Source organism: Ambystoma mexicanum, chromosome 1q (assembly GCF_040938575.1).
Source record: "Ambystoma mexicanum isolate Mex_15411 chromosome 1q, UKY_AmexF1_1, whole genome shotgun sequence".
In the NCBI taxonomy this organism is placed as follows: Eukaryota; Metazoa; Chordata; class Amphibia; order Caudata; family Ambystomatidae; genus Ambystoma; species Ambystoma mexicanum.
The window spans coordinates 555,063,004-555,081,238 of record NC_090922.1 but is presented as its reverse complement, the minus strand read 5'-3'; the positions used below and the strand labels follow the sequence as shown (position 1 = coordinate 555,081,238).

At 49.2% G+C, this 18,235-nt stretch overlaps 1 protein-coding gene across 1 annotated transcript in view; it reads right to left on the bottom strand.

Annotated features, from left to right (window-relative positions):
- Positions 1–6,015: 6,015 nt before the first annotated feature.
- BCL3 (BCL3 transcription coactivator) overlaps positions 6,016–18,235 on the bottom strand; it is a 147,411-nt gene continuing 135,191 nt past the window's right edge. Inside the window, exons 7-9 of the mRNA XM_069640993.1 lie at positions 17,373–17,540; positions 16,105–16,249; positions 6,016–9,328 (exon numbers count right to left, since the gene is read on the bottom strand). Of these exons, the coding sequence (XP_069497094.1) occupies positions 8,592–9,328; positions 16,105–16,249; positions 17,373–17,540 (1,050 nt within the window). The 3' untranslated portion in view covers positions 6,016–8,591. The remainder of the gene's footprint in view (positions 9,329–16,104; positions 16,250–17,372; positions 17,541–18,235) is intronic.

Below are 18,235 nucleotides of genomic sequence, written 5' to 3'. Positions count from 1 at the left end.
AAAAGCAATCGCCAACCACCCATTTAGAAGGAACTTTTTGTTTGTTTATTATTTTGCATCAGGTCCTCAAAGGCAAGGGACTTATAGGAGAAAGAGACTTGACCATCAAAGATCCTGGCACTTGATGCTAGAACTGTCGTCTCGTGCTGGGAAAGCTAGGGAGAGTGCTGTGCTGAGGTGTTCCACCTTTTCCCGTGCTCAAAACATGGGTATGGGAGACCTCGACTAACACATTCTGACTTATTATTTGTGAACACTTCTTTCTTTCTTGTGAATCTTATCCCACACTCTTTTTGGTATTTAGTTGTAAGGACTGGCAATATATTTTTTTAGTATAGACCCTTTTTATTTTGACAACACGCCACTGGGACTGCCTTATTTTGATTTGATGGTCATAGATTGATCTTAGATTTAAGTTTAGATTAGGTGTTTTTCCACCCTACCTATACAGTTTAATGAACATCCTTGAACTGTGATCACTTGTGTCTGTCTATTCTTGATACTGTGCCTTCCTTCCACATGGAATTGAATATTTTTCCAAACACACAAATATTTTTATAAATTAGAGCAGTGTTGATTAGATACACGACGAAATGCCTAAATTGCAAACTGCTCTTACATCCAAAGTCCAACTATGAACCAAAGTGTGTGAACATGGACAAATCATTTAATTTCACTGTCTTCTCCACCAACATTTGGAATACCTATGAGTGAATCATTATGAAACGTATGCAATTAATATTTTACAAAAAGAACACATATGGTTTACTAGACTGAAGTGTTACTCCACCCATATATAGTAGAGGCCATTATTATATTACCCTCCACAAAGTTACTTGCCTCTTATCTTACTCAGATGGGATTATTTTATTAACATGTATGTTTTTTGGGGGGTTTTCTGGACCTGCAATGAGAGAGTCATTTTAATTCTAATGGTTATTTTATAACGCGAGTCCGGGATTTGAACCTGTGTTGCTATGCATTGTCTTGCTTCCAAGACAAACGTGTTGCCCCTGAGCTATCCTCCCGGCTACAAGGATGGAGCTCACTGCTCTTGAAAATATGGCGGGGGGATGCTGAAGTTTGCAGAGCGCTCTGGATGTTGGAGTTGGGCTAGGGAAAGGAGATGCATGGAAAAGGGGATGGAGCTGCATACGGGCGGGGTCAGTATTTTTATTGGGTGGGAGTGGAGCGTGAGGTGTCTCAGGGAGAATTTAGGGGATGTCTGCTCTTAAACTAGGGTCCAGTGCCAGATTTATGTAAAGGTGATAGGTGGAACACTGTTGTCTTTGGCACTTCCCTGGGTAGCTACATTTTCCAAAGACACCACCAGTTCACTCACCACTCCTCTACTAGATGCCAATGAAAGCAGGAAGTGATTATACTTCCTTTTCTGCCCCAGCCAATCAATGAATCATCCAGGGGTAGGACAGGACCCCGGGCAGCAGTGCTCCTGTAGGTACGTTGGTCACAGTAGCCAGTTATAATATTGAGAAAAAAAAGTCGAATGTAAAAATATCAAAAAAAATTAGAATGTGTTTTTTTTTTATTTGTATGTTTTTTTGGGGTTTAGGTAGTAAAAATAAAGAGGGGGTTAGAGGTGGAACCCCCCCATTTAAAAAAAAAATGAATTCACATTTTTTCGACATTTTTTTTTGTTGACATTTTTGCAGTCGACTTTTTCATTATAAACCGTTGATCACATCTGGAAACAGCAAAGAACTAATAAAAAAAAAATGTTGGGCATCAAACCTCTTTTCAGAGGGAGGCTGGTAGCAGGTCGCTCTTGTGGTCGGCTCCCGATTTGGTCAGGCACTGATCCCAAATTAGAGTTGGCCTAGAGCTCCTGTTTTGACATTGCAGGCCCAAGCCTGTCTGGCTCGTCCAGCTCTCGTAGAGGGTACAGGCTAAAAAGAGTGTGTGTTACCAGGGGCGAGGCAACCTCTATCTGAAGTGCAAAACATATGGGGGTTAGGAGGACGACAAGAACAATGGTTTGTGAAATAGGAGTCGAGGCTGACTCATGGATCTGGGTAATTTGCATACTCATTGTCAGCGAGGATCCATGAATGCACTTTTGTCACCAGCGAGACCAGCATTTTTTGCATGCATGCCACGAATTAACCTCATTCTTGAGTCGGGGTGTGTACGGTTCATGCTCTGCATTACTAACTCCTAAGGCTCTTTTAGGTAACTGTAGCAATCATGATCCTTTTGCTACATTCATTATTTACAGACAGCATGTTAGAGTTCTTCAATTTTTTTCTTCCTAAGTCCTTTCGCTATCTCCTTTTTTTTAATTCCACATTTTAGTCCGTTTATATTTGTAACTCCTAATAATTCACTTTCTTCTCTGTGTAGCAACACAAAGTGACACCATACCTTCTGGACAACCTCGAAACCCTACATCTGACACAACTAGTATCAGGACCTACACAGTCCACAGGCCATACCCTAGATGCAATTTTCAGCTCTCCTGAACTCATCACCCCTTTTCCACCTCCCCCACTAGTCTGGACGGACCACACAGCCATCTTCACTCGTTCGACCGTTGACCAGCCACCCCCGCGACCGCCGCAGAGCCAAGCACCCGCTCCCCTCTATGGAAGAATGTCAAAGTAAATCCATACCTGGCAGATTCCCTACTTGCTTCCCTGTCCTCCCTACCAGTGCAATCGGGTCAGCTCTGCATCCGCCACTTTAACTGATGACTCGCAGAAGCTCTTAGCCCACTCATCCCTATCATACCCTTCTCTAACAGACAGGGACTTTCCCCCAGATGTTTCACCCCAGCTCTCCAATCCCAGAAACACATAGTAGAGTGCAGATGTCGGGAAGACCCTTCGCCGCAGAATTGAATAAATTACGCACAGTAGCTCAAAGCCTACATAAGCAGAAATATGTAAAGCCTAAAAATCATATTACTGTAATAGAATCTCCCCAAAAACCTGTAGGGAACTCCACAAGATTATCTCAGAATGCCAGGCCCCTTATGCACCGCCTCCTGCCCCACCCACACCCACTCACGCTGTGACTCCCTCTGCCACTTCCACAATATAGCCCGATCACGACCAGGTTTTCAGACCTGCACTCCACTCGTTTACTCTTCTCTTCCTTCTCTGCCAGGTACCACTCTGATCTTCTAAAGCTACTATCTTACATCCGCCCTTCAGGATCCCCTGGAGTCTCCTGTCCTCCTATTCTTTTAAAAGAAATCCTGTCCTCAACCTATGCCGGCAACATCGCAAGATCCATTATTAACTAATCTCTCACCTCATGCACCTTCCCAGCAAAATTCAAGACGTTGTACATCAAACCCCTGCTAAAAGAAAACACCCTCAACACCCTTCTACTGACAAACTACAGACCTATTTCAAACAACCTATTCATAGCCAAACTAAGCAACTGAACAGCCTACACCCAGCTATGACTTTTCACAGAAACCAACCTCCTCCTCAACTCCGACCAATCCGGCTTCAAACCCCTACAAGGAACTGAATCATGCCTAGTCTCCATCTCGGATGCTTTGAAAAGAACCTCAAACTCAGTAGGTTGTGCCACACTAATTCTTCTAAACCTATTGGCAGCCTTCAACACCATTGACTACCACACACTCATGGACAGATCCCACTCTCTCTGCATCAGGGACGCAGCTCTTAAGTGGATTTCCCCCTTCCTCTCCAACTGATCCCAAATAACACAGACCTCCCTTCTCCTCGCTCCTCTCTGCTCTTTAACCTCTACCTGGGCCCCCTCCTGCTCTTGTCCGCTCACACGGCCTACCTTGCTACAACTATGCATATGACACCTAAATCGTCTTCAAGATCCCAAAGGGCCCTTCCTCCACCTCCCCTGACCTTGCATCATGCCTCACAAAAATCAACCACTGAATGATTGCTAACCACCTCCTTCTCCACCCTGGTAAAACTGAGATCATGATCTGTGGGAAGACTGCACTCTTCCCCCAACCTACTCCATGGCCACACTCACTAGGCCCACCCCGCTCCACCTCCAATACAGTAACAAACGTTGGATGCACCATGGACTCAGACCTGACGCTATTACACCAGATTAACTCAGTGACAATCCTCCTACCTACACATATGCATTCTCCAATGCATCTTCCCCTACCTGAGCTTCCCACATAGTCGCCTCAATAGTGGCTATCGTCCTCTCACACTTAGATTATGCTAACACCCTACACCTGGGAGCCCCTGCATTACAACTTAGAAAACTCCAATGGATACAAAACACTGCAGCAAGGCTCCTTCTTGTGCTAGGCTCTAGACAAAACATCACAGCCACCCTTGTTGTCCTTCATTGGCTGCAGATCGAGCAACTATCCACCTTCAAAGCAATGGGCATCACCCACGGAGCACTCCACAACACAGGACCAGAATATCTGCAACACAAACTCACACCCTACAGACCCACCAGAAGCATGAGATCTGACACAGCTCTCCGGCTTGTCATCCGATTCACAGAATCAGCCAGAATAGGGGGATCTTCTTTCTCAGTCCAAGCTCCCAGTATCTGGAACTAAATTCCATTTAGCATCCACCACGTTGCTTTCCAGAAGGCGCTCAAGACCTGGCTCTTTCCTTCTTCATCCTGACTGCCCTATTCCACCTCTTGGGTGAACTACACCCCCGCCCCCAGGCAGGAAGGCAGGGGCACCCAATGTGTCACCTGAGGGGACAACTAGACGGTACCTAGCCCACACAAAAGGATTTCAGTCAAACCTTATGATATGATCTGCACAACCTGGTGGTAACCAGACATCAGCCTTGATTCACTGGTACATATATAACTCCATCACAATGGAACATAGCTGTATCCCTCCCGGCACAGCCACCAACCTGCATACATCTGCAATAATCACTACTCAACTTCACAACACACATCACCACTGCCAATAGAATGCAGCTGAGTCTCACGAACAGATTTGGTCCAGCTGTGCACATACACAGTCTCATTGATTCTCCTGCTCACCTGCCAGCCTATAACAGCACCCACCCACTATCCAGTTCTATACTGGTCACTATCAGGTACTTAGCCATCCCTTATTTGGATTCATGCTGGCTAAACATTCACACATGCAGTTTAGAATCTTCCTTCAAATCTCACATCTCGGTCCTCCAAGTGTGTTCACCTCACAATGCTTTGAGGCCATAGCAATGGCAGTAGGCACTATACAAATGTCATATCACATAACTACTAGTGTGTATCGATGACTGTAGCTACAAGTGCTTGTTTTTCTTGCAGTGTGGCAAGTAAAGCGATAGCTCATGTTACAGGGATGTAAAAAGTGTACATATACCCATGGTATTTTTGGAACTTGTGTTTCAGAAAAGTACGGTTTACAAGAACTATTTTACTGAGGGTTTTGCCTAATTGCAAGTATTTGCATTCTGTGTGAACACTGCCAGACCGCCAGTTCTAAAGTGGAGCTGCCGGGACCAAGAATGGCCTGCCACCCATGCAGTTCATTGTGAAACGTGGACACACCCATTTTAACTTGGTCGATGGTTAGAGGGTATGCACTGGTGTGCAAGACAAACGAGGGACGTCTGCCGTGATTTGCCTGCAGAATAGTACGCAATATCTGGGCTGTTTCACTCAGGGCCTGCTGAAGGTGATTAGCCAACCCAAGTGGACGACACAGATAATCGCATCTTCTGGGGTCTAGTCTTGTCAGGATGCAGGCAGAACGTCAGTGATCTTGTGCACACATCACTCCTAGTGTAGGATTCTATTCTCCTGTTCGTGCCAGTGCACGCTCATGACTTGCCACTTTGAGTAACATGACCAGAGCGACCTCTGCATTTGCGAGTTTTGCTTGTCCTGGTGAGTTTGGACACTTTTACTGCGCCAATGGAAGCCTACTAACCTAAAGGCTCTGGCGTACACAGTACAGCCGCGCAAATCCCTGTATTCCAGATACTTGCACGCCATTCCCACACAGGCAAACCCACCCACACACACACACACACCAACTTTCAAGTAAAACACAGATTAAAATACAAAAATATTTTATTAAATGTTTATAAAAGCAATAATAATTTACATTGTATAAAAAGAACTGACGTCTACCTGAGCAGCCCAAGGCAGGTAGGGAGTCATGATAGGAGAAGGTGTGTAGAGGGGCCTGCAAGGGCCTGAAGGTCAGGTGCCACACCTCCTAAGTGCTCCTATTCATGCATGAGGCACAAGAAGGTTGTGTTCAAGTATTAGAGGATGTGCACAGGGCATCACTCACAGCACATTCACCAGTAATCATAAACGTATCGTGGGATATTCCACATATACTCAAAGGGGCCAGAGTCTCAAAAATGAGCGCAACTGAAAAAAGCGCAGATGCAGCGCCTTCTTCATTTGCATGCGCTGCTAGAATGTGCAGAGCTCCATATTCTCAAAGGCGACCCAAGCATGTGGGAAAGATGTGCTGTCCAGCCCCATTGCATACATTAGTGTCGAGAGCGCACTCCAGACACTAACGTACGACACGCTCCAGGCATCCATTTGGCAGTGCATTTCATGGAGATGGGCCGTTAAAGGGCACGTCTCGTTGAAATGCTTGAGAAAAAGAAAAACACATTTCCATCACTGTTTGGGGGATGGAAATGCAAGTGTGACATTTACATTTAAAAGAAAATCCGGTCATGATTTACACCTAATTTCTGGGCCACCTGTGAATTCGGGATGGGCTTTTAAAGGCCCTGAAATGCCCCTTTATTTGTGCTGCTTCAGATGGCCTTTCAGAATGGGCCTACTATTTATTTTGCGCAAGCACATCTCATCACTTGCACCAAACAAATGTTGAAAACTGTCATCTCACATGATCAGGATGTGTGATATCACACCATAATGCTACCATAATGCTGTGTTTCAGGTGCCCCAATACCCATGATTTAAACTTGAAGTGATTGCAACACAGAGTTTTGTCATTCCGCAATGAGAATCTCACATTTCAACATCAGCTCTTGAAATGTCACCCTGGAGATACTAATTTGAATTTTAGGGCGACTCAGCTGATTTTTTAAGCAATTCTTTTATGCATCAGTGGGAATTCTCATTATATTATGGTATGGAATCTTGCTTTATTGCAGTGGAGGAACCCATCTACGGGCAAGATAGCTACTGGTTTCCAGGGAAGAAAGTCTCACTAATTCAATAATCCATTGGATTGGTTCTCAGTTAGTAATCTCACCAAATTTTAATGGATTCTGCATCTTGTCCAAAGTCAGTTGTGGGTCACTGTTCTCTGTCAAAGGACAATTCCTTTCTATGAGCTACTAACTGCATACTATCTAACTTTGGAAGCGACCATCACTCAATTATGCATTCTAACCAGACTTTAGCTGAAATCTGCCGACCGACCCCCCTCGACTCCCCAGCAGGCCACCTTCACCCTGTGTCCACCCGCAGGTCAGAGAGCAGGGTGCACTGCTCAATGCCAGAGGACAAAACCCTCATATGTCGTAGGGTGGGATTCTCTGTCAACGTTGGACGTGACCCTTCTCCGACTTCAGAAGCAATGAGATTCCCATCAGTAGTCAGATCAGACCCTTGCCCAGTATGAGTTGCATTTAATATCAGTGCAGATTTTTGGAAAAGACCATCCATATGCTCCTTTGGTCATAACTCACAAGTGCTCAGATTTGTCTCAGTAGACCCTACTGCGACGACCCCAGAAAAACCTCCATATGATTTCCTGGATTACCACTCTTAAACCACACAGCAAAGTGTCGGGAATGTTAAAAGTGCAAGTCTCTACACATTAGAACCTCTGCGCTGACGTAAATGTGAAGGAGAACCGGCTGGGTTTTCCTGTTGCAGAAGGTGGGTGTGTTGCTCGGCTGGATGCAGTGAGCGAGGCGCCATGCTGTCACGCCACCACACAAACCCTGCAAAGAGCAGCTTTCTCCTGGAATGCTTTTGTCGCAGGCTGAGGTTACTTGAGGTATATCAAGGGGGGGTCCCTTACAGTGTCTGCTGCAAGGGATAGGCCTCTTTCTGCAGTGGAATGGATGGGAAGGGATGCTGCTCTTCAGAACTCTATGTACACGCAAGAGGTTGGTCCTACAGCAGTCAGTATTATCATCAATGAGCAGGCAGACGCAGACAGCAGAAGCGCGTCTATCTAGAGCTGCCACAGGGAGGCCAGCACACCTGGAAAGTCACAGAGGTGAACCTTAGGGCAATCAGGCAGCAGCCGGGCGGCTTGGTGTTTGGCAGAGCGAGCCAAAATGCAGGCCATCAGAGCAGAAATAAACAGTCTTACGCCGTTGCCGACCATTCCGCAGTCATATTGCTGCCACTCTCACAGAATGTCAGCATGAGGACAGAAAATAGCCACCTCAAGGCGTTTGCGTTCAACAAACATGCAGCCATGGCTGTGACACGCATATCGGGGCGCCCTAAACTCAACCACACTGGGGTCCTCAAAACCGACCTACTTTTTCTTGAGGCTCTGCCCTCAACCCCACAGAGAGTCCCACATTTGCAGTCCACTGCCCTTGGAAGAGTAAGAAGTGCACAGCAATGTGTGCAGACATCAAGCGCTTGCGATCCCCACGCCTCGCCACTGGTCACCTTAGAACTTTCTGTGCAGAGTGGGCGGCCTGATCGTTGTCTTTTGTCCTGTGCAGTCCCAGGGTTGTAGGTGACTGGCAGCTCACTACAGCACTGTGCACCTTCGTCTTTAACATATCCACTTCTAAGGTCCTGATGGCAGCAGCCTGTCCAACGCTGTTCTCGTTGATGGCACTGATGGGTGAATCTGGCATGTGTGTAATGATTGCGGGTGACGAGAAGGGCACAGGAGCGAGTGGCAGTCCACGAGTGGTTACATGTTCTGAGCTGGGGAACACGGCAGAGGTAGTGAGTGGGGAGTAGCGAGCAGGAGGTTTGACGTCCATGACACCATTTCCTAAAGGAAGTAGGAGGTAAGGGGTTTCAGTGAATCTCACAGGATGTCCCAGACCTGGGAGGCTCGTGTCACTGGACCTAGAGCTCACGGCGAGCAGACCCCCCTCCACTTTCATAGATCGGAGGTAGGGTGAAGTGTAAGTCACTGTCGGATAGATGTCACTCTGGCCATTCGTAAACTGGGTGCACACCAGTCCCAGAGACCCCACGCCACCGAACTTCTCTTCTGGCCCATGCCTGGCCTGTGACGTAGGCATATGAGAATCCTGAGTGGGCGTAGACTCACAGGATTGGCTGGATGTTGATCGTGGTGTCTTGCAAGGACTAGCCGGTGGCATGAGCTGAGGGTTCACAGGACAGGAGGGAGAAGCAGTGATGGGCAGTTGACCATTGCAATCTGAGGAAATTGAAAGAAAGACAAGTGTCAGAATTGAAGAATAACAGAGACAGCGCACGCACAATATCTAAGGGGGAACAGTAAAGAAACCAGTAACCAACAGCAGATGACCAGAACAGCAGATGACCAGAACAGCAGATGGGAAGGAAACCCGAGCAAGGGATGCATATAGGGTGCTGGGTCATCAAATCATATCATTCGTTTCCTCGGATTATTATTTACTGCAAGATTTTTTAAGAGTCGATACAGGGGTCTTCCACATGAAGAGAAACAAAAAAGAGCCAGTGAAGTCGACACATAAGGGACAAAGGGCAGTAGGCATAGTCGGCAGAGAGGCGACGAGGAAAAGAGGAAAACCAAAAAAACACAATCTCTAAGAAAATCACTCAATAATAGCGTGACACCATGTAAAAGCACCTTCTGAAAATCCCAGTGACCCCAGGCCAATCTCAGCAACGTGAGGATATAGAGTTCAAATCATGCCGTTACTCCTGGGCATGCGGGATTCCAGCAAAAAGCAAACCTATGGCGTGATCTCAAGAGTAAAACACCAGGTCATAGTGAGATACAAGTGATGGTACGCCAAGTTATAGAGTGATACCATCAGTACTGAGCCACAACCGGAAAAGGGGAGGGCAGGGGGGAACGCGAAACGTTTTCTCTCGGGGTTGTTTAGGGCGCTGCACAGGCCGGCAAGCTGGCCTGCGCATAGGGCGTCCCCAGGGGTAGTTAAGGGGGCAGGGAAGTTTCGGGAGCAGGCAACGGTTGAGGAGGAGCTTTTGTCCTGTTGCCTGCTCCCGAGCCTTCCCTGCGTGGGCCGTAGTTGGTAGCTAGTAGCCGGAGGTGAGGCAGATACTTTGTTCTAGTGGGTTCAGTTGTAGTGCGGGGGAATGGTAGGTATAGCTAAGGTTTATTTTTTATAAAAAATAAAAAAAAAATATATATCCAAGATTTGTTTTCTTATTTTGGGTCTACCGTAAATAAAGTACACCCCCTTCTTACCTTACGAGTTGCGGGGCGCTTCTCTGGGTTTTCGGCGTTGTTACGTGGAGTGTAGCGGGTGGTTCTGCAGCATGCTGCCGGGCTGCAGTGCGGAGCTGTTTAGACTTAGGGCGTGCTATCACTATATCGGCGTTAGTGGGCGGGGGGCCCAGCACGTCTTCCAGTGGCTGCCCGTGGGTTTTGGGGCCTGGTGTGGGCTTCGCTTTGACGAGCGTTCCCATGGGGCGTGCCAGTTTTCTCCCGTGGGGGTTGCAGGCTGGGTGGGCATAGCCTTTTTGCCCATTAATACAGGCTAAGGGGACGTTTGGCTTTGGAAGCTGTGGACTCCTTGGGCTGCAACGTGTTACCAGGCGGCTGAGCACGCAGTGACACGCTGAGGCTGCCAGGGGGCATTACAGATCCCTTAAAGGGGACACGCCCCTTTTAGTTGGGTATAGAGATTCGTGCACGCCAATAGGAGTTTACCTGTGGGTGTGGGGCTCAGTCAAAAAAAATAATAAATACATAAAAAATAATAATAAGGAAATTGTTATGCAAAGTGGATATAGCAGATTGTAGGATTCAGCGGTATCATTGGGCTAATCAGCCTTTTCATCTGCTTCCACCTTGGGGCTGGTTCTGGGTTTACGGGCATTTGCCTAATTTACCACCCCTTCCTTATTTAGGGCAGGCCATGCAAGGAAACATTTATTTGGCTCGAGGGTCCCTGTGGGAAGAAGTACGTTAAGTATAAGCGTGGTAGCATTTGCTGCTGTATCAGGGTGGTGGGACAAGGCACAAAGAAAGAGGGGTGTGGTAGATGCACAGGCCCTAAGGGAAGCGCTGGAAATTATGAGCAGGGCATTGTGGGCCCAGTTTGAAGGGGATGTGGGGGAGGTTACGGGTGATGGGGTAAACAGTGGTGAAAGGCCACAGCGGAGAGCGGCAGCCGATGGGGCTCTCGCTGCAGTGGTGGCATGTAGCCCTGCGGCCGGCAAAGGGGAGGCCTGGGAGACAAGGGGCAGGAGGAGCAGTAGGGAGACTCCCAGGAGCGTGTCAAGGGGGCAGGGGAAGCGGGAGAAAGGTCAGGGAGGGTTTTGGGGGTGATGGTACGGGGGAGGAAGCATGTGAGGGCAATTCGCAAATGGGTGCTGGTCAGGTAGGAGAGAAGGGTAGGGGTGCTGGGGTGCAGAAAGGGTTGGCAGTGCAGAGAGGTAAGGGGGGTAAATATCTACAGAAGAGTGCGAGGGGTAGAAGGAGGGAGCGGTCACCAGAGAGTAGTGAGGAGAGGGAGAGGTGCGGAATGGCCTCCCTGGATAGGAGAGCGTCAGATGGAGGACACAGGGCAGCCCCCGTGGTTCTGGCGGAGCGGTCAGGGGAGGGCTTAAGAATGGCCCCTCTTCAGGAGTTTCGTGTGCAGCCTAGAGGGCGCAGCACGGCCACTAGCGTGGAGGTCCAAAAGGTGGAGGTGAGGACCCCTCGCCCGAGAAGAGAGGAGCAGGCAGGTGTTTCCATGGCCCTGCCAAGAAGACGCCGATGGAGCGGCGGGGCGGACTCCCTGAGTTCACCGGAAGAGGAGCTGCTCGGCCCGAGCATATGCTCACAACAGCCATGGTATTGCATCGGGAATGATGAAGGGGTGGAAGAGTATGTGGGGCAGTGGGAGGACGAGGGGTACAGTGTGGCGAGGAGGAGGGATAGGGTGAGAAGGGAGTTAAGGTGGGTGGGAAGGCAAAAGTCAGGAGCAAAGGGTACGGGGTGCAGCAGGTCAGGGGGAAAACTGGTTGGGTGAGACTGACATGTTTTATACCCGCAGCAGGAGCCCATTGACGAAGGAATTAACGAGCGTTGGAGTGGAGGCCATACTGCAGACAGGCGACGGCAGGGCAGAAAGAGGTGAGCAGGAAGGGGAATGGTCAGCGGCATGGCATAGGGTAGACACAACGTCGGGGGCAAGAAAGGAAGGGGTAGGGGTGCAAGGGGCGAGGAGAGAAATTGGCCTGAAGGCTGTAGGCACATTGGAGGTCGAGAAGGTTTCTTCGGTGGACGTGCAGACAGACAGGGGGATTGAGCCCAGGGCAACTGAGGTACAGGTGCCAAAGGAGAAGGATGCAGAGGGTAAGGGAAAGGAGAAGAAGTTGCCATGTATGGGCATCACAAAACCATTGGGAGCGCACTTGAGGACATCAACAAAGGATAAGATTGTGGATGTGTTTAAGCTATTACATAGGGAGGTCAGAGCCAAGGAGGGTTCTAAGGAGGAGGAGAGGAAGTTGGCTTCGCGTCCAAAGGTACCGGTGATGATCGAGAATTGGATGTTGGCTTTTATCATCTATGCAAGTGTTTATTGCGAAAAATTCCCAGAGAGCAGTCTGGCTCTTTTGAAGTATATGGACGTGATTAGAAAGGCTTTCACGAGTTTTGGTGGTTTCGCGTGGGTACATTACGATGAGGAGTTTAGAGCAAGGTTGGCGGAGGACAGCCAGGCGGTTTGGTGGGAGATAGACATGGATCTCTGGTTGCAATGGATGGCGCCGACGAGGCCTGCTTCGACGGTACACACAGCGAGTGGCTTACCTGTGCCTTACCGGCCCTTTCTTGGTCGCCCCGCTCCCGAGGGGTTGGGGGAGGAGGCAGGGGTCAGCAATCTGCAGCGTGTTGGCCTTTCAATAAGGAAGGCTACACGAGGACAATGTGCAAATTTAAACATGAGTGCAGCAGATGAGCAGGGCGGCATCCAGTTACGCATTGTTTTCAGGCAGGGGACAGAGGAAAAGGGAGAGGAACGGGGCAATGAGGCGGGAGGCCGTATGCCAGCTAAAGTGGGGGTTTCTGGAGGTGGGCCTCAGTTTATCGGAGCAGGTGTGTGGGTGCAAAGGTTGGGGAAAGGTTTGCGGGAGTTCTAAGCAAGTCATTAAGGGATGGGGGAACAGGATTAGGAGGAGGTGACGGGGCAGATGTTAAGGTAGGGCGGGGAGGACCACGGGGGTATAGCTGGAAAACCAATAGGGGGTAGCGCCATCATAGGGAAGATTGTAGAAGACCGTGGCAGGGCCCTCACACTTGCCGCACGACGAGGTGAGTAGGATTGGGGGGCTGGAGAGGGTGATGGTGGCACAGAGTGAATGCAGAGAGACTAACAGAGGTTAAGTGGTTATCGCATTTTCAAGTGTACGGCTGTAGCCCCGGTTCGCTAAGGGGCTGATGACAGGGTGCGAGCTAGGGCGGGGTTTTTGGTACGCACATCAAAGGTTGAAATTGGCAGAGGAGGTCAAAGGAGTTGCAAGTTCAGCTTGAGTAGTGGAAGTATTTGCAGGGCAGCAAATAAGGGATTATATTAGAGTTGGTGCTCGAGTTGGAGATGAAGGTGAGAGGCACTCAAGAGGATTAAGGGTGCTGGGAAGCTACATGAGGGGCAGGTTACGGACTGCATGGACGGGGGTGCTTGTTTCGCCCTTGGTGCAGTTGGGGAAAGGGATGAGAGATGACTGCATGGACAGTGGTGCGAGAGGGCCCCTGGTGCAGTGGGAGGAAGTGATGAGAGCTGACTGCATGGACGGGGGTGCCGGAGGGCCCCTGGTGCAGTTGGGAAACATGGTGTAATGGAGGCAAGGTGCTGCAGGGGCAGTTTAAGTGGATTGGACTGCATGGACGGGGGCACAGGTTTGGCCCCTGGTGCAGAAGCGGGGGGAGAAATGAGGAGATGGGCCTGCATGGACGGGGTACACGTGGGCCCCCGGTGCAGTGTGGGAAGCATGGTGCAATAGTAGTAAAGTGATGGAGCGGGGAGGGGAAGTGAGGCAGGAGGGTAATAGGATAGCGGAGGCAGGAGGTCTGAGGGGGGTAGGTGCATTTAGTGGAAGAAGGGGGTTAAAGGCACAAATTAAAGGTGGGCCTGCAGGGTAAGGGCCGGGGGTGTTTCTGTGATGGGTGTAAGGATTTGGCAAGGTGAGGATGTGTTGCCTGGGGAAGATGGATGGGGAAAAAGAGGGATGGTTTTAAAGAGATAGGATGGGGTGGCAGAGCGGGCAGCACATGTATTGGGGGGCAGGAGGACAGTGGAGGCAGTGGGGGAGTGAGTCGAGGTGGGGTATGTTGCCTGGAGGATGTTTGGCGGGAGGAATCTGGAAAGTAGTTGGAGGGGGACTAGCAGAGAAGGGGGAGAATGGGGGGTTGCGGGGTTAAAGGAAGTACAAAGGTTTATAAGTAGATATTTCCTGGATTTGGGCCAGATTGGGAATGAGGGCAGGAGCAAGAGAGAGTTGGTTTGGGGGGGGGGGTTTGGGCAGTGATGAAGAGAGACTCATTACTATTTACTTTTGCAGATGGCGGCATGGAGGAGAGGCGAGTTCCTGCAGATATGGAATTGCGGCCAGCAAATTGTTATTGGGCAGGGAATGTGGGGAGAGATCAGATTGTTTGGACAGAACTGAGGATGCAGTCATAACTGTCATAACTATCATAACTGTGTTTTATTTGAGTTAATGGGCTTAGGTGGGTTATGTGCTGCCCATGTTAGCTGGAGGAAGGGGCCGTTTTGGGGTTTTGGAGGCATTAATAGTACACGCAGGGGTTATGGCTTAGTAAATTAATGAGGAGTAGTTTTGCTACATGAAATAACTGGTGATCTAGCTGGTTTTCTGGAGATGGGGCTCAGGGTAAGGTGGTGGGACAAAGTTGCCATGAGGAGGGTTTGCAGGCGGATAGTGATTGAAGTAGCAGTGTGTAGGTCTAGGAAGAAGTTTAACGGGTGGTTGGGGATGTTGTTAGGGCAGTGGGGGCACAAGTGCCGGTGCTCAGGGACACAGCTATTAGGATTTTTGTTTCAAGAGGAGGGAGTGCATCTATCGGTTCATGGGGAATAGTTAGTGAGTTAGGGAGTGACGTGGGCTGTCTTGGACATAATACAAATTTGTGGTAGAGGTAATTTTAGGTTAGGTGGGGCAGAAAGAACACCTCAGTGAAGGGTTTTTATGTTGCCGGGGGCATGGCCCCTTTAGATGAGGGGGGAGTGAAACACAATGGGGGAATAGCACGGGAAATGAGGGGGGTGGTGGTGTTTGCACAAACGGGCTACCCCAGGGGAACAGGTATTGAAGATGGGGGGGCATGGCCCCAGGGAGAAAGCGGGAAGCCTTGAGAAGATCGTAAGGAGACGGTAGGGAGCAAGGGATAGGTAGGGAGGAAGTTGAACGATATAATTATTTAATTGTTGGGGGAATTGAAAGTGTTTAATTATTACATTTGTTTGGCAGGTTGTTAAAACAGTTGTGTTAGTCACTAAGCTCAGGGAGCCAGGTAGCGGTTATTTGTGAGCTTTGGCCTGTCACATTAAAGCAACCTATTCCACTACAAGCGCGTCTGGGTGTTTTTGTGCAGTAAGCCCAAAGGTCAGGCATTAGAAATATCCCAGAAGGACCAAGCCATTCCATGGGGAGTAAGATAAGCAGCAGTGAACGCTCATCTGCACACAAGCCATGGCAAGGTCAGGGTGGTCCTAAGGCAAGCTATGTACACATCACAGCAGGATGGAGAGATGCAACTGGAGCAATCCACCAGTAAGGAACCAAGTCATGGAGAGGTGCCAGCACTCCAAAACCTACATTTGGAAAGGCCAGCAGAACTAAGCGAGCTCCTGCAGGCATCAGACCTAATGGGCAAGGTCATGGAGCGACTCTAAGGCAGGCCATGCGTTTATCAGAGGAAGTTAAGCTATAGAACCCGTCAGCAGTGCTAAGCCGAACTTATCAGGATTCCAACGAGAAAAGCCAAGGGGGTGTGTTAAAATGTCTCACCAGTAGAGCTCATCTGGCAGCTGGGGGAGCTGTTGCAGCTACTCCCGGGAGGCGACATCTCCTTGACTCTCTCTGCAGTTGATTTTGGCGTGCCGCCCTGATGAGGCAAGGACCGCGATGCCTTTCCACGTAGGATATCCGTCACCTAGGTATAAAGAGGATGGATGAGAGAGTGAGCCACGAGAAAATAATGGAAAAAGCAGAGGAAGGGAAGATGACAAGTGTGAGTGATAAATGGGTAGAGAAAGAGACGAAATGGGAATTAGACCCACAAAGGGGAGTTTTTACGGGGATCAGATCTGAAAATGGAAAGCAAAAAAAGACACTTTAAGGCAGTGAGAGAATAGGAAGCAGGAAAGGAAACACGCAGGACAAGAATGGAAACATGATTGAGTGGAAGCAAGGGAGAGGGAATGAATGAGACCAGCAGAGAAATACAATGGAGTACAAGGAGAGAGAGAGAGTGGGGACGGGTGTATAAAGATACATGGAGAGTGGATGAACACCATGGAGACTGGAAATTGAAAGGGGGAAGTGTGGCAAAGGAGTATGGGAGAGTTACACTTTAAATGAGATGGGGTGGGGAAGACGGGGACAGAAATGGAGAAAACAGAACAGAGAATGAGAATAATGGAGGTATGGAAAGGAGACTAGTGCGCAGGATACTCGCTAATGTGGGAAAAGTGATGCATTGGCAGAAGAGGTGTCCCTCATGGGTCTCCATAGCCAAGATTGCATTTTCTGTTGACCATCAAGAGAATACCCATCACTGATCCTGCATCTGCCTATCCCGACTCTTGTTCCTGAATCCAACTAGCCCAACCTGGCCTCAATGCCTTCACGGATTCCCCGCTCAACTCTCCGCAAACCGTAGGTGATCAGCGTTGTATACCTCCTACTCTCTCCCCACCAAGCTCTACCTCCGTTCCTGCATCCAGAATGCTACTCACAGCTCTTTGCCTCATGCAACCCACCTCCTACCCTGCCACTGCATCCACCCCTATCGCCACTCTCTTCTTGCAGTATCCTCCCCTTTCCTATTGCAATGTCCCCCAGGTAGCTGCCTTCACTTGCTTGTTACTGGCTACCACCTGAGGTGTACTGCTCCTATGTTTCCTGATGCTACTGCCCTTAAATTAGCCTCCCCCGTCCGCGACTACTAGATCCTCGCTCTAGGTCCATTGGTTTCATTTGTTTCCCAGGGATCGAAAGGCATCTCCTCTCTCGTTCACTGACCCTTTTCAGTACCTCGGGACTCTTGGACATACCTTCTTATTGCTGGCCACCATCAGCGAGGTGTCATTGTGGTAATTCTTGATGCTGCTGTCGGCTCCGTGCTTCACCAGGATGCGCACTATGTCTAGCAGTCCACGTCCACTGGCAGAGTGGAGGGCCGTATTCCCTGAGTAGGTCTGCGAGTTCACATTTGCTCCATTCTACGAGAGAGGCAAAGCTGGGAATTAGGACTCCCTGCCATGTGCACTTCTACAATCAGTTTTAACCTTCAGTCTCAAGAGTTAGTGACCTTACACAGTGAGGGTTAACATGGCTGTTGCGGGTAGAAAATTGCACACAAAATCAGCAGGATATCAGAGACCATGCTCTCATCAGGCTTACAATATACTTACTGAGTTACTCCATGCATATCCATCAACCCACCAGCGGCATGATAATCCAAGACCATTTTCCTTTCTATAGCGTCTATGCGGCAGGACATTCCTTTCGGAACCTCCATGCAGGCCACCGGGGATAAGATCATGGGAACCGTCATATTCTATAAATCGGCCCTTGCCGCCAGAGGCACCAGGGTTGGACGGGCCTATTGGGAACTCTGGAGATTTCCCGTTAGTCCTCTGCACTCTGGGCCTCTTTTGTGTGGTATTTCCAAATGTTATCGTAGGAAAAAGGTTGGGCTTGCTGGAAATGTGTAATATGGGGCCTCTTTTGGTTCCCAGTCCACCCCTGAGAGGTACAGCAGGCATGGATGGATTTCAAGAGAGAGAACATTTGTATCCAGACTGCAGAGCACGACCCCTCTGGAGTTGGACTTTTTCTGGTGTCCAGCACCATTGGCTAGCTTATCACGGGCAACGACCACTGGCAGTAAGAGGTGGGGATTGATTCAGATGGA